This window comes from Anneissia japonica, unplaced genomic scaffold (assembly GCF_011630105.1).
Source record: "Anneissia japonica isolate Jap-2015-1 unplaced genomic scaffold, ASM1163010v1 scaffold1665_len535045_cov187, whole genome shotgun sequence".
In the NCBI taxonomy this organism is placed as follows: Eukaryota; Metazoa; Echinodermata; class Crinoidea; order Comatulida; family Comatulidae; genus Anneissia; species Anneissia japonica.
The window spans coordinates 158,051-173,639 of record NW_022727261.1 but is presented as its reverse complement, the minus strand read 5'-3'; the positions used below and the strand labels follow the sequence as shown (position 1 = coordinate 173,639).

The following is a 15,589-nucleotide window of genomic DNA, read 5'->3' as shown; positions in this document are numbered from 1 at the left end:
TATATATAAATATATATATATATATATATATATATATATATATGGGTGTGTATGTATGTGTGTGTGTGTGTGTGTGTGTGTGTGTGTGTATAGTACATTTACAACTATGTACAATATATCAGATACATGGAGTTGTATGGTCAATGTATAAACAGGCAGAAGTAATAAACAAAGCTAATTAATGCCCATAGTTATTTGGATAAAAACACGCTTCGAGTTTTGCATACAAAACTCACTAGTGTACCATTATCCGATAGAAGTTTGACTCTCTCTAGTAACATTCACATTTTAACAGCTGGCATTTGATAAGATGTATGAATTACAATGTTACCATTCTTTAGGATTTTGCTTGCAGCGGCCTTTTTGAAGAGAAAGTGTGACGGAATATAAGATTCGGCTAATGTAACAATAAGCCAAGTTGACAGATAAAACACAAAGCTTATAAGTTATACTGTATTGGTATTTTAAAGTACTTAATACACTTTGTACGTTGTCACGTTTTTCGACTAAACATACACACAATTATTTTAACATTTATAATACTGTACTCTGTCAACATTTATAAATACAGTGTATACTTAGCCGCCTCTAAAACGCCTATTCTTTTACACCGAATTTTCGCGTGAACGGTGACAAATGACGTCACATGGAGCCAGCAAACGCCAAATGTTACAACATTTACGAACTTTCGTATTTTCTGTAACCGAATTCAATTTAATCCAATCCAAGTCAATTTAATTCAAAATTTATTTGCTTCGGCGGGCATTCAAGAGCCATTATCCACTAAAACTAGCACATATCATAACATTATATATATATATATATAGGCCTATATATATGTATATATTTATTTATTTATAGTATATAAGATAAACCCATATGAATATAATAATGAATGAAATATTCTTGGAATAAATAATCAAACTGATGTTAATCAATCTTCAAGAAACATAAGCTATCGTACTAAATTAGATTACTGAGTTCACTTTGAATAATCATTCTTTCTTGAATCACGTACCGAATGGCATAAGAAGAAATAAGAGCGCGTTTGTCGTATGAAATTATAGCTGTTTCATTTTTTACAATGATTGTATGTTGTGCTTCTGTATATCCATTGGTAATTAATGTTGAGAATATGAAGCCGATTTATTGCACTCAGTAAATCCTTCGCTCACCAGAGTCACAGTTGTCGATTGTAGGTTGCCGACCGTCCGGGAAAATGTGAGCTGTAGGCCTACTATTTTATTCCACCTCCATCCAAAAACTGTCACCAATTACTGATTTGATACTATAGGAATTGAAACGTATTAAGTTTAATATGATGATCACAGTAAAACTAATCTGAATCAAGAGACAATTTCCTTCCATCTAACACATTCGTAGGCCTGCTAATAATAGAGTGTAATAGTCTGCCGGACTCAGAGACACTTTTAGATCATTGATGTAGTAATGAGGTAGCAGAACATAGAAAAATCACTATATATAGGATTCGTTCAAATAATGCTGAGAACACATTGGTCGTACATTGTAGGCCTACGTCGAGCGTAGGGCCACTGGCCGATGAATTCATCCCCATTCTCAGTAAGCGCCTGACGAGGCAACGCCGTCTGCAGGTTGTCGTTGGCAGATAGACAGAGTGGATTACCATTAAAAACGATCCGTTGCATGCAGTGCGGCCTCGTCGCGGTGCGTGCTCCGTGGAAGTCGGTCGGACAACCGTCTGCGCTGTGTCGAGCCTATTTCTGTTTAACATTATTCATACTGACAATCTGATAAACACTGTTATTCTGGAATGTTCTTCCACACCATTGGAATACATAGCTCCAATTTGTCAATAGTTTCAAAAGAAAATTTGAAAGCGTTACTGTTAAAGCTCAGGCAATTTAATGTTTCCTATAAATCCCCTGCGCTAAATTAGGTTATTGATAGATCAAATAATTAAATTCTGGTTGATATAACATTAAACTAGAGCTTTTATTCGGTGGCAGTTTAGAGTATTAATGCTAGGCCTTATCCGATAAATCGACTGTTCCTCATCTAGAAAGCCAAAACACATGGAAGGTTATGCTCTGGCACACACCACACATGTTGGCTGTTTTTACCATATCGAAATGGAACACTGCCATACAGTCATTGGAGGTGATAGGCATATAATAATAGTACATTAGTAACTATAGAATCCCGATTATTGTATAATTTTCTCTCTTTTTCAGAGCCAAGGGGAATGATTCGAGTACACAGCATAGCAAGTTTTTAAATAAGATATTCAAACATTATGACAAACGTGTGCGGCCTAACTTTGACGGTAGGTAATGCATGAATAAAGCCGGCCGGGCACTCACTGTGCGCGTCTTAAGGCCAACTCAGACAGCGTCGTACGACGCAGCCCGACGCGATTTGTTGTCGCGTCGGGTCCGTGTGAGTTAAACGCAGACGCGATGGTGTGCGTCGGGGGCAGTCGCGTCGTAGAATATTAAACATGTTTAATATTTCTCACGACGGCTTAAGACTGTCCCCGACGATAAATCGGGTCGGGCTGCGTCGCCCGACGCTGTCTGAGTTGGCATTTATGGATTTTCGGAAACAGATCATCATTAAAATCAATCCGATGCGCGCGCGTCGTCAGCCATAAAATCACGTTGGCTGACGACCGTCGTTCGCAGTGAGTGTCCGGCTTTAACGATTAGCGGTCTACACGAACAATTTCTCATTCATCAATAGACGAACTTAAACAAAAACAGACATCCAGATGAAGCCTCTTCAATAACCACGTTATCTAGATCCATATCAATGATATTATGAATGAATCAATAAATCAATTGATGATTTTTAAATGAAAACAGAAATTCATTTTAACCTCTGAAATATAAAAGATGACAGCTTTTAGTTGTTGTGAAATCATTTATTAGATTACTGATGGAACGGAAATTGTTTATCACTAACAATACGCTTTAATCGTTAGTTTTTATACAGCTCCTTCTGTTTTTGGTAAGTACCTCGTTAACTCGGCATTTAAACAAATCCATGTTTTAAAAAAAAATCCTCATTGTTATATAGTCTTATATTCATCATTTTTTATATTATGACAGTGATAGTTAAAATTGATATAACAAAAACTTTATATAGTACCGGTAAAAAATAGAAATACATCGTAAATTCACTCGGATTTATAGAATTTAATGATAGTGATATGATTTTCATATTGGTCTATTATATAACTAGCCTATATATAATAATAATGTTATTCAAAACTAAGAAAAAATACATTATTGAGAGCGTCATACGTTACGAGCGCGCACGAGATTCGTAACTTTAAAAATGGGATGTTATTGCTGAAAAAAATACAGTACACTAAATCAGTTTTAAAACTTTAACATTTGCTAAACTTCTCCTTTAATAGAGCCAGTGGGCACTGGGATACAATTGAAAACTGTAAAGCGATTTATTAGCCAAATTGAATAATTATTTTAAATGATATGCGATTAATTATACATATGGCATTAGGCCTATTAATTTTAACAGTGTCAGTAATTATGGTAAAGTGATAAATTAAACGATGCGCATACTAATGGCTTACCGGAGATTGTACAGGTCTCCCTCCAATAAAAGACTACCTCTAATTAAAGACCACTTTTCTGTGGTCCCAAATTAACAAATGTCTTTTATTTTATTATTCTATTAGAGACCAAAGCTGCTAAAGACCACAAAAACCTCGGTCCCAAAACCTTCATATTAGCTACACCTGTAGGTAATGAAACACGGTAGCAATCTAGTCACCATAAACACACAAATGCCCACACCCACGCCCGCATTAACCTCCCCCTCCCCACCCTTCACTCGCATCTTCTCTTCCAGATTAATATATTGGCGTTAGTTAGAATTCCTTCTCATGTAATATTTTGTGTTTCACTGTCCGTCTCTTGTTTCTCGAATCATATATTTATTTTTACATTAGGACTGTGATTTATTAGATATCCTGCCACTCCAGCTATACTACGGTATTCTTCTAAAATGTAACTTTATGTGCCCAGGCCTGAGATGAGCCTCGTTTCATTTTTGTAAAGTATCTAATATTATTATCTTCAAGACGTGTACGTGGAAGCATCGGATTTTATTTTTATTATGTCATTAATTGTGTACACGCGTATATATCAGGCCTATATTTTACTGTATAACTGTATAAAGAAATCTACCAAAAAAAAAAAAAATGAATAAAAACATTCAAGTAACACTATACAACGATTAATATAAGCGAGCAATGCAGACAAAGGTCAGGTTTTAAGTCCCGTCCAGACTATCAACTTTTGTTTGAAAATAAAACAACATGTGATATGCCTAAATATGGTCATGATGACATCATATCATGATCATATTATTTTGGCACATTATGACTATATATGGGCATACAACAGTTTTTTTGTCAAAGAAAATTACAGTAAAATGGTGTCGGCATTCAATTTTATAATCAGAGTAAACGCAGCAAACGTGAAGAACGAGTGAACGTTAATGTAATATACGAGTCGCGTATATATTATCATCAACCTCATGTTCATCATCTGTTACTGTACATAACCTCTTAACATTAAAGCTATTAAGATTCATCTGAACCGCTATCTGGCGAATACTATATTGCATGTATTCATTCAAACATTTAGTTATCCGGCTTTTGTGTAAAAACTAATTCATCATGATCTTTGCAAGAATTCACCGATGTGACACTTTTTATTAATTATATATATAAAAAATCAATTCAGAAGTTTAAAGATTCTGTAAGTTTTAATAAAGGCGTAAAACGCATTTACGTATAATTTTAACAAATTTGATTGTACGTATTGGCTGTTTCAGTGGTTTTATGACGTCAGTGTATTTTTAATGACGTCTTTATATTTCTTTTAACTGTTAGGACCCCCAGTGAATGTTACCTGCGATGTATTCATTTCCAGTATAGATTCGTTCACGGAGACAACAATGGTAAGTATTTTTATATCATAAAAAATATAGCAAGTTTATAGGTACGACACCCTCTTACAAGACAAGTACAAGTATCGGTAGTAGATCAGTGAAACTTTCTTCTAAGCTCCGCCTCTTGGATATTGTTGCTATGTTTGGGGGACTATCGCGCATTTTTGGCTATAAGACGTTCTGGTTGGTCAGTTGCTAAATTTGATTGACACTTCGCAAAGTTTAATCTTCATTGGGGCATTCGCTAGCTAGCCATTGGCATAATGTTGACATTCTTGGTATCCATTCCTTTTTATATTACTTGATAATGACATGCTAACGCATGAGCATTTATATACCGCCTTTCGTGTTGGTTACAAAACGCATTTTTTTCCTGGTCATTGGGTCTACATGTTTACGTATCACATGTTCTAGTTAGCACGTTAAGAGGGACGAGAGCGGTATAGATGGGAGAGAGATGTTTGAGGGGCATTGCAATTATTATATAAGCGAACTTTATACGCCTTGAAGATCGTGGAATGCTTAGAAAATATTTTGAATCTTATATAGTACACTAAATACCGCCATGGCCATCACATTGGATACCCTGTTTACACGCGTGGAAGTCATACGTGTTGTTTAATAAACACTCTGCTGTTTTGTATGTAAGCATTCTGTACTCAAACGTGCTATTTTAAGAGTATACACCTGTGTCCCCATTACTAGAGTCTAATAATTATGTTTGCTTTCGCCTTTAACTCCGTGTTATTGATATCTACTTAAATGAGGGGTGGATAATGTAGAGGTTTCAGGCTATAAGTACGACATTCGTATTGAGCTAAACACGATACTACCTTCAGCTGACATACATACACATAATATGATTAAAACTACCGTAGATTGTTGAATATACAATTTTCATCTTGTGCAGAACTTTTATACCAACTTTCAAAACAATAACTGTAATAACAATTATATGCCTAATGATCAAATATCTTCATTTAACTTCAAGTGTATTGATATCCGAGAATGCGGATTGAATGATATTGGTGAGATATAACCCTAATTAATTTTTTTATTGGTTTAACATGAAATGAAATTTATTATTATAATAGTAATAATAATAATAATAATAATAATAATAATAATAAAAATAATGATAATTACAATTCTACATTTATTCATTATATATATATATATATATATATATATATATATATATATATATCTGTCTAAACAGGACCGAATAAAAGAAATATGTCTGTATCAAAATAAATTGTCGATTTCACTGCATAAACTAGAGCCTTTGTTTACGTATGTCTTTACATCTCAGTTTACATAGTGTTTGAACTGTATTTCCTCATTTATTAAAAATGTAATGCAATGCGAAATACTACAACGGTAATTCGATTCGGTGATCAATGCACCGATAGCTTTGCGAACTTGCCCTAAATCCAATTTACAAAGTCGACTGAAAGTGCACTACAAAACGTCTAACAATGTCCTTTTCATTTACATTCTCAGTCATTGCCGACGTCAGCGCTCATTTTCATTTGTCTCGTGTCCCTCAAGCATATAAAACAAAAATGGAACAACTTTAGAAATAATTTAAGTGTGTTTCAGTAGCAATACAGTACCCTAGCAATCTGATTTTCTTTGCATCTCATAGAAGCGAAGTAATTCATTATGTCTTTAGCATTAAATGTAGGTTCCAAAATTGGAATTTATTGCACAATATTTTTTCATCAAGAAGACAATAATAGTAGTACTCTAAAGTAGGCTAAAATATAATACCCATGTCTTATATCTTGCAAACATGATTAATACGGCAAACGTTACCGTAATCAAAGCTAAACAACGAAGTATGCGTTGTCGATCATCTTTATTCTCGTTAATACGATGTTCTGCGAAATAATAATGAAAAAAAAATAACATTAAAGTTGAAATTGTTCATTTGAAATTTGAATGTAGATCATGAAATTATGGAAAAGGGAAAACTTCTTGAAAACAAACCATAAACATTCAGAGTAATTTAAACCTTAATAAGAATGTCATTCGATAATTTCCAAGTTAATCGAAATATTTGTAAAGGTAGGCCTAGGATGCGATATTCTAACAAAAAATAATACTGTAATACCGTAAAACCTCGAATTGAAGCCCCGGGCTTCTTCTTTTCTTTGCGAACTTTAGATGGGCTTCTTTTCGAGATGGGCTTCTTTTCACGATGGGCTTCTTTTCGAGACTACTTTTGCAAAGTAAAGAGGGGTGGGGGCTTCTTTTCAAAATGAATTCTGTAAATTTTGTGAATTTGTACTATAAAACAATAAATAAGGCCACTGTATCATCAGTCTGTATTATGGAGTGTATTTAACTGGCATTAAATCACCTTAGCTACTGTATAAACCAAGCTTGTATTTAATTTATTTTGTTTTCTGAAATTCATGTACAGTGTATGTGACTGTAATAAAAGAAGCCTATGCTATCTTGAAAAGAAGCCCATGGACTTCTTTTTGAGATGGGCTTCTTTTCGAGGCTTTGCAAACTAAAAAGGAGGGCTTTAATTCGAGATAGGTCTTCATATCGAGATTAAGTCCAGTGGGCTTCAATTCGAGGTTTTGCAGTATTAGGCTAACTTTGTTTGAAAGCGTCGAAATGCCCGAGCAGTTAAGGCAGGGGCACCGCGACTTACAGCCATAATATTGACGGTGTGTCGAACGGCACAGTCGCCTATGACTCTGGTGGTGGAATAATTCTTCTCGGATAAGGACTTATAAATCGTAGGCCCAGTGTACATAATTTGGCTCATGTGCATTTTAAAGAACCAGTACATCTTTTGAGACAGTTGGGGGATTACCCAAGTGTACTGGTCCGTACAACCGCTTCTGTCGACAGACGAGAGTAGCTGGTACCAGTTTATTGGGGAGCACAGACATGAAGAGACCCTCAGGGGAGAAGAAAGTTATTTTACGAGCTAGTCCACACCCCGAGCGCTTTGAGACTCCGGTATAAGGCGCTATCAGGGGCGGATCCAGAGATGTCCAAAAAGATGGGGTGGGGGTGCGGAAGTCGGGACGATCGGGATCTAGATGATCGAGATAATCTAAATTGTTGTGTTCTAGACGTCTGAAAGTAACCTTTAAGGCGATTTGGGCGAATAATGTTTTTCTTTTTCATTATTTCTTTCTTTTTTAAACTCTTTTTTTACATTACACATTATGCTTTTGGTTTATTATTTTTTAGAGTTATGAGATGGTGCTGTACATGCGACAGAATTGGAACGATCCGAGACTGAAATTTAATGACTACAACCATACAGTTACAGTTGATGTTAGCCTTTTGGATAACCTCTGGTTCCCGGATCTTTACTTTCCATCAGAAAAGAAAGCAGAAACCCACGATATAACAACAGATAATAAACTGCTTCGATTGTCTCCAAATGGCGATATACTGTACAGTATTAGGTAGGCCTGGCGTTTATTAATTTGTAGGTACTTCAACTGTCATTTTTTTTTCTATCTGTTAGTCTGTTTACTTTTCTTAAATCATCATCATTTTTCTCTTCTTTGTTATGATTTAATGGAAAGTAATAAATTTTACTTACTTACTAATAATACATAAAATATCATACATGTCGCGGAACACGACTCCTCTCATGAATTAAAAGTCAGTTTCAAGCTGAGTTAGGCACACTGCCATTGTTTGTCCAATCCTCACTCAGTGAACTACTGTTTAAGAACCCATTGAATACTGATTAAACTTATAAGCATTACCTTCAACATGACGTGTTACAACGTCACCTGCTGTTATGATGGATGTTGTCACAGTAATCTGATCAACAACGTTAGTTCATGATCTTCGAGTCATGTTGTTTCTTTGCGACTGATTATAGTCAATATGAGTTTAGGAAATCCACCTGAATACAAAATACAAATATTCTATGAAGTTTGATTAGGCCCTGTCTCTTATACACATCTAGATGTGTATAAGAGACAGCAACACCGACAGCATGAGAAGAACATGGCTAAAAACAATAACCTCCTATTATTATTATTATTATTATTATTAGTTTATATGTTGAATAGATTATCGCTTTATATATATGTATATTATATTATTATTATTATTGTTATTATTATTATTATTATTATTAGTTTATATGTTGAATAGATTATCGCTTTATATATATGTATATTATATTATTATTATTATTGTTATTATTAGTTTATATGTTAAATAGATTATCGCTTTATATATATGTATATTATATTATTATTATTATTATTGTTATTATTATTATTATTATTATTATTATTAGTTTATATGTTGAATAGATTATCGCTTTATACATTACCAGGTTATCCCTGCTACTTTCATGTCCGATGAAATTTCACCAGTTTCCGATGGACAACCAAACGTGTACCCTGCAGCTCGAAAGTTGTAAGTAAAAACATTGTTATATTAATTGCTATTAACAGGTATGCAATACTAATTTCAGATGAAAACACCCCGAGGTCTTTAAGATAATTATCTCGGGTCAGTCATATTAATTTGTCTTATCTTGTCCGTAATATTGATGTTTCATGTCTTACCGTTAAATTGGAGTGTTTAAAGTTCATTGACACTGATATCCATAAAGTTAAAAGATACGGTAGGCATATTTGAGAGGTTACTTCTTACATTACTTACTTTTCATTTGTACTTTATATTTGCCTTCAAAATGGCAGTACAAAGTACACGGACGTGATTGCAGAACAGTATGTATTCGAACGAATATGAGACTGACGAGACGTCGATAATCCAACCAATCCTCGTATGGTGGCGCTCTTTATGTGTAATAATAATTATTACACATTAGGCCTATTAATAACGATGATAAAAAAGTATAAGATTAATAACAATGTATCTGTTAATGCTACACCATGTGTAGAAAAAAAATATTATAAGTGATAAAATATTATAAGTGATACTGCAAACCTTCAAGAAATATAATGTTACTGTTACTAATAGGCATAATGTTATTATTAATAGTATTAATATCAATAATTACAATTTTAAGTGTGGAGAAAACAGGTTAAAATTACTATGCGCTTTTTATAACGAGTAATTCATTCAAGCTAAAAATACATTTTTAAAAATTTTTTATAGCAACGCATAAATTGATATGAAAATATTCAATTATTAATCCTCAGATGGCTACACAACTGAAGATGTCATTTTTACCTGGCGTGAAGGTACACCTGTCGACATTAGTGGAGATGTTGAATTGCCAACGTTTTCTATTGTGAACTTGCATGTGGCATCTTGCACGAAATGGTATTCGACAGGTATGAATTCAAAATGCAGCTGCATATTTCCTTCCAATCAGTAGAGCCAGTGTATGCCCAAAAGTCGTGAGTAAGCTGTCCCGCAGGGGTCTGATGAATGGTGGCTGAATTCAACGGGTCAGGGAGCGAAGACATGGTACTACAGGGGAACAGGACTCAAGACGCATAGCTTAAAACGAGTGGTTTAATCAATGCCAGGACAAAGATAATAAACGTGAACACACGAGTGATATACTGAGTAAATAACCTGTGAAGTAACTCCTTGCCGTGCCACTAGGGCACATAGGACTGGAGGATCCCTAGTTTCTGTAGCATGAGGCTAATGAGAGTGTAACACTCCCCCCTGGATGGGACCTGGTCCACCACAGGTTGCTCTCATCATCAATTTTCTGGTACCCATTAATAAAATTGGGTAGACTGAAGCGATGTAGATAAAGTGCCTTGTTCAAGGGCGCCAGCGAAGTGCACAGCGAAAGATTGAAACCTCGACCCCGAGTTTGCGATACCAAACCATTGCCACTTCGTCAAACCGCTTCCACATCGTATACTGTATGCCCTAATATCTTTTCATATAGGCCTAATGTTGCCTTTCCCCATTATTTTACCGCATATGACACGATGAAGATTTTTGAGTTAGTACGCAATTCAAAGCAATAACTAATACAATGGCGGGGGTCCGGGGGAAAGGACCCCCCGTCGGGGACCTCTGGACCTCCTGCTTGGACCCCTCTGTCGGGGAGTTTTCAGCAAGGTCGTCGGGGAGAAATCAAATATCGAGCGCCGAAAGTACAATATATGAAGCATGTCTTACTAAGCTGTAAAACTTTTAGGGATTAAAAACTGTTTAGTGCGAGCAGTGCTACCTTATGTGCGAAGTGTTGTATACTATTGCGATCGTATCTGTTGCAGTTGTGCGCCAGCTCCTCCCGACAGGGGCTACACCCGACAGGGGGTTAGCACCTTCGACAGGTGGACTAGTACCCCCGACTTCCTTTTTAGATAGAGAATCCCATGATTAACACAACATTTTATTATCTTTAAATAAAAAAAAATCCCGGACAAATTTAAATTTTCCCCGACAAATTAATTTTTTCCCCAACGGGGGCGAGGGTAGGCTTCCCCGACGGAGAAAGTAGACCCGCTTGTCGGGGAGCTCGAACCCCTTGTCGGAGAATTCTTGGCGCCGCCCCTGCGTGATTTGTTTTTGTAGAACTCTCTAATTAATTTATTTTATTTTGAAATTTGAGTGACTGGATCTCCATTCTATCAATATGCCATTCATGCAGTCTCGCTTACTTTTTCGGCTTTTACATGCAAATCACTTCTAGTTGTTTCACATTTATTTGGATTTTCAAAGCTCTTTCGAAGATATAAACACTAAATCAGCAGCTCTAGAGATGTTATAACTATAATAAAAAGCAACAATTTATATTCATATGTCCTGTGTGACATCTTTTTGAACTAGGCCTATTATAACCCGAGGCGGAGAGTAACATTAATTTCAGGTACCATAGCTCACAATTTATGAAAACTGTCCTGAACATGGTAATTCAAAACATTATGATAACTACCTATGAAAATGTTTTATAAGATATTTAAACATAAGTTTGAATGGGTTCAAATGTTGTAAAGAATGTGAATATTAATATTTTTGGAACTAGGCTTATTATACCTAGCGGGCTGAGAGTAACATTAATTTAAAGTATGGTAGTTCACAATTTATATAAACTATCCTGAATAATTCAAAACATCTCTGAAACTGTATTATAAGATATTTGAAAAAAGGTTTGGATCGGTTCAAATATGCCGAAGAATGTGAATATAAATAGTTGGCCTATTATTTCATTACGTAACTAAGATAACTAGAGCAGTCACTTCATGAGAGTGCATACATCCGCCCTGTGCCTGAATACAGTACCGACAATACGCATGTATGTATGAAACTGCAGCATACCCTTAATGAACTAATGGAATCGCCTTTCGTATTCAGGACGATTATTTTCTGAAATGCTGCAGAATACCCTCAAGAAAATAATAGAATCGCCTTTCGTATTTAGGCACACTGATTTCTTGAGTGCTGCCCCAATGCGAGGGGCAATTCCATTATTTTATTTTATGCTCGAGGATGAAAAATCGAATTTTAGCGACCCTTACCTAGTCCTTCGACCTTTTCTGTAAATTGTATGGTGTCTTTTCCTTAATTATTTTGTACCATTTCAATTATGATGATCCATTTATTAGTTTTTGCGTAATTTTGCTAACAGACAGACAGCCCGAGAGGCAGCAGTGAAAATATAATCTACTTGTAGCGTTATTGAATACCGGTTGTCTTCTTAATAACGTAATCATTGTAAATTATTATTTCAGGAGCTTACACTTGCTTAGAAGCCATTTTTTATCTGAACCGACAAATTGGCTACTATATCATACAGATATATTTACCAACAACGTTGATCGTGGTGATCTCGTGGCTAGCGTTTTGGATCAGCCCCGACTGCTCACCCGCACGCGTGGCGCTAGGTATTACCACGGTGCTTACGATGACCACGCAAAGTGCTGGTGCTAATTCTTCTCTGCCTAAAGTGTCGTACATAAAGGCGATAGATGTTTGGATGTCAGTGTGCCTAATTTTCGTTATCTCGGCCATGTTAGAATTCGCTTGTGTATCGTATCAAGCGAGAAAAAAGAAGAACGTAAAGGATTCAAAACCAAAGTTCAAGGTATTTGCAGTTACAGTGTATAGTTTCTTAAGGTTCTGTTCATACTATCACATTTTATTTGACAAAAAAACTGTTCTATGCCCATATATAGTCATAATGTGCTTATATACGGTCATGATGTGCTGTCATCATGACCATATTTAGTCATGTCACTTGTATTTAAAACATTGAATTGCTCATTAAAAAAAAAATATACAACTTCTACTTTCAATAAGAGACGAATTGAAATGACTTTCCAGGATTGCCACTTTTTGCCGAGATGTTTCGCAAATGTACTCCTTTTCTCGATGTATATCTTTCATGGGCGCGTATAGTTCGGATGTTTCACTACAAACTTCCTTAGGCTAAATGGATTACCAGCAAATTTAATTGTATTATATGCAATTGATATAGAAACGGTATCCATGCGTCTATTAGCAAGGAAAAATATTATCTTCTTTTAATTTCCAATTGAAATTTGAGCGTTTGGCCGAGAGGAAATGTTCCTGCTTCTTGCGGTGTAGACCCCGGTTTAAACCCGGCCAGTGTCGGGTTTTAATTGGAGTCAGATTGGTCTGCTCCTCGAATAACCCTCGCATGAGATTTAGGCGGGATAAGGGACAGTGTATCCATTACATGTCAGTGCTTAATGGCTGTCATGGGTCCCCAGGGAGCAAGCCAAAATTTCTAATTTCCATTATTTCTAATTGAACAAAATGGAAATTTAATCTTTAATCTTAAAGAATTTCAGGGAACAGTGAAATTTCCAATATCTCTTAGAATTTGAATACTGTATTTGAATCAATTTTTATTTGATCAATAAAGAGAGCATATCTTTAATGTCTCCACATCACGGTATGTTAATTTTCGCCTTGTCTGATCCAGACATTGGTTGCCAAGTATTTCCAAGTTTTCAAAAAAAATGTAATGCTTGGACGGGTTGATCAAACTAGCGACATAAGGTTTCTCTCAATCTGGCTCTGGCGTTTTTAATTTTCGCTGATAAAAATAATAATTACAGTGTAAGCAATTCTTAACAGGCACTATATTTAAAATATTGACAGAAACTTGCCATTATTCTCGGAGAAAAGAAAGCGTTTAACCAGGCCGCTCCTAAACACGTTAGACCTACGATTTTAAGGAATTTCGCCAAACCAGTTATATTACGCGTACCTTTACATAACATTAAATTGTTTATGTCTCCTTATAGACCAGAGTCTTTAGTTTGATTGACAGTTAATACTTTATCTTATTACAGAATGGACTGAAGCAGCAACGATTTGCACAGGGAATGAACGGCAATGTTCATCAAATGCTAACAAAAGAAGATATTTGCCAAATTTCGGTTACTCCCGATACTGCACACAAGTCTAAAGGAGCAACTGGTGTTGAAATTATTGACCGTGTCTGTAGATTCGCTTTCCCGATAAGTTTCGCTATATTCAACGCAGTCTACTGGACATTATATTCGCATGTGTACTAATCAAATATAATGTCACTTTTGTGTGCAATAGTGCGTTTTAGTGATTCATTTTCGATAATGTGTACAATATCACAATGAAGATGGAGATCATGAAATGCAGCTTAACTTACTTTCTAAACACTGTCCTTTACGGCTGCTGATTGGATGACGAATTGATGAACGAACCTTAATAAATGAGGTAGCCAATCGTAAGGTCCGATATTTCCCCACCATATGATGTTTACACGATTCTATGATGCAACCGAAGATAAAAACAACTGCAGTTAATTGACGCAAACGGTTGGTGCTGTTGTACTGGTCTTTTAACCATACCTATATAAGGTGGCAAATTTGATCTTTACATTCTTCTCATAAACACTTAGTTTAGAAGCCGCCTAAAAGCTCCAGTATTATCATAATAACATATTTCCTAGCTAGGGCCTACCTTATTAATTGTTTACACGTACCATTTCTGCAACGATCGGTATTTTTTTCAGATAGTAATGAAAATACGAATGAACTAACCTGCTTAGATACATGTATCCAAATCCGACATGTAAAGTATGGAATTGCTAGTTAAAGATACACAGTATTGTAATAATATTTGTTTGGTTTACAGTAATCGCTCTAGTAGGCTTATGCGTCCTTTGACCTCGCGCTTTCTCCAATGTTGAACCATGACTTGTCTGTATACACCATTTTCGCTAAATTTGAAATGAAAATCTATGAGAACCTGGCAACTACCGCTTGGAGGATTTTCAGAGGCCTAGGAATTTCTCTCTACATAGTTACCAGTGTTTACCGTGCTCTGTGACTGTTGTTGTAGATGTGTATAAGAGACAGGGCCTATACATATACATATAATATATATGCATATACACACATATAGGCCTACATATATACATATACCGTACATATACATATACATATACATACACACACATGTGTCTGCAAAAAGGAAATTTTCTCAGTGCTGGACGTGCCCAGTTAAAAGTTGCGAGAGACGTTGGTGGCGCTGTTTCAAAATAGACCTGATAAAAATAATACCGTAGCGTATATGGTTATGTACAGTGGCGTAACGACTATGCGCTCTCATTGGTCAAAGTCATGGACCCAATGCCTTGAAGGGCCTGAGACATTTAGGCCTATAAACATTTTTGGTC

The 15,589-nt window shown here is 35.6% G+C and overlaps 1 protein-coding gene across 1 annotated transcript in view; it reads left to right on the top strand.

Annotated features, from left to right (window-relative positions):
• LOC117113655 (glycine receptor subunit alpha-2-like) overlaps nt 1–15,247 on the top strand; it is a 44,567-nt gene extending 29,320 nt beyond the window's left edge. The window contains exons 2-8 of the mRNA XM_033257059.1: nt 2,214–2,305; nt 4,904–4,971; nt 8,182–8,402; nt 9,296–9,378; nt 10,131–10,265; nt 12,633–12,985; nt 14,223–15,247. Of these exons, the coding sequence (XP_033112950.1) occupies nt 2,214–2,305; nt 4,904–4,971; nt 8,182–8,402; nt 9,296–9,378; nt 10,131–10,265; nt 12,633–12,985; nt 14,223–14,447 (1,177 nt within the window). The 3' untranslated portion in view covers nt 14,448–15,247. The remainder of the gene's footprint in view (nt 1–2,213; nt 2,306–4,903; nt 4,972–8,181; nt 8,403–9,295; nt 9,379–10,130; nt 10,266–12,632; nt 12,986–14,222) is intronic.
• The last annotated feature ends 342 nt before the right edge of the window (nt 15,248–15,589 follow it).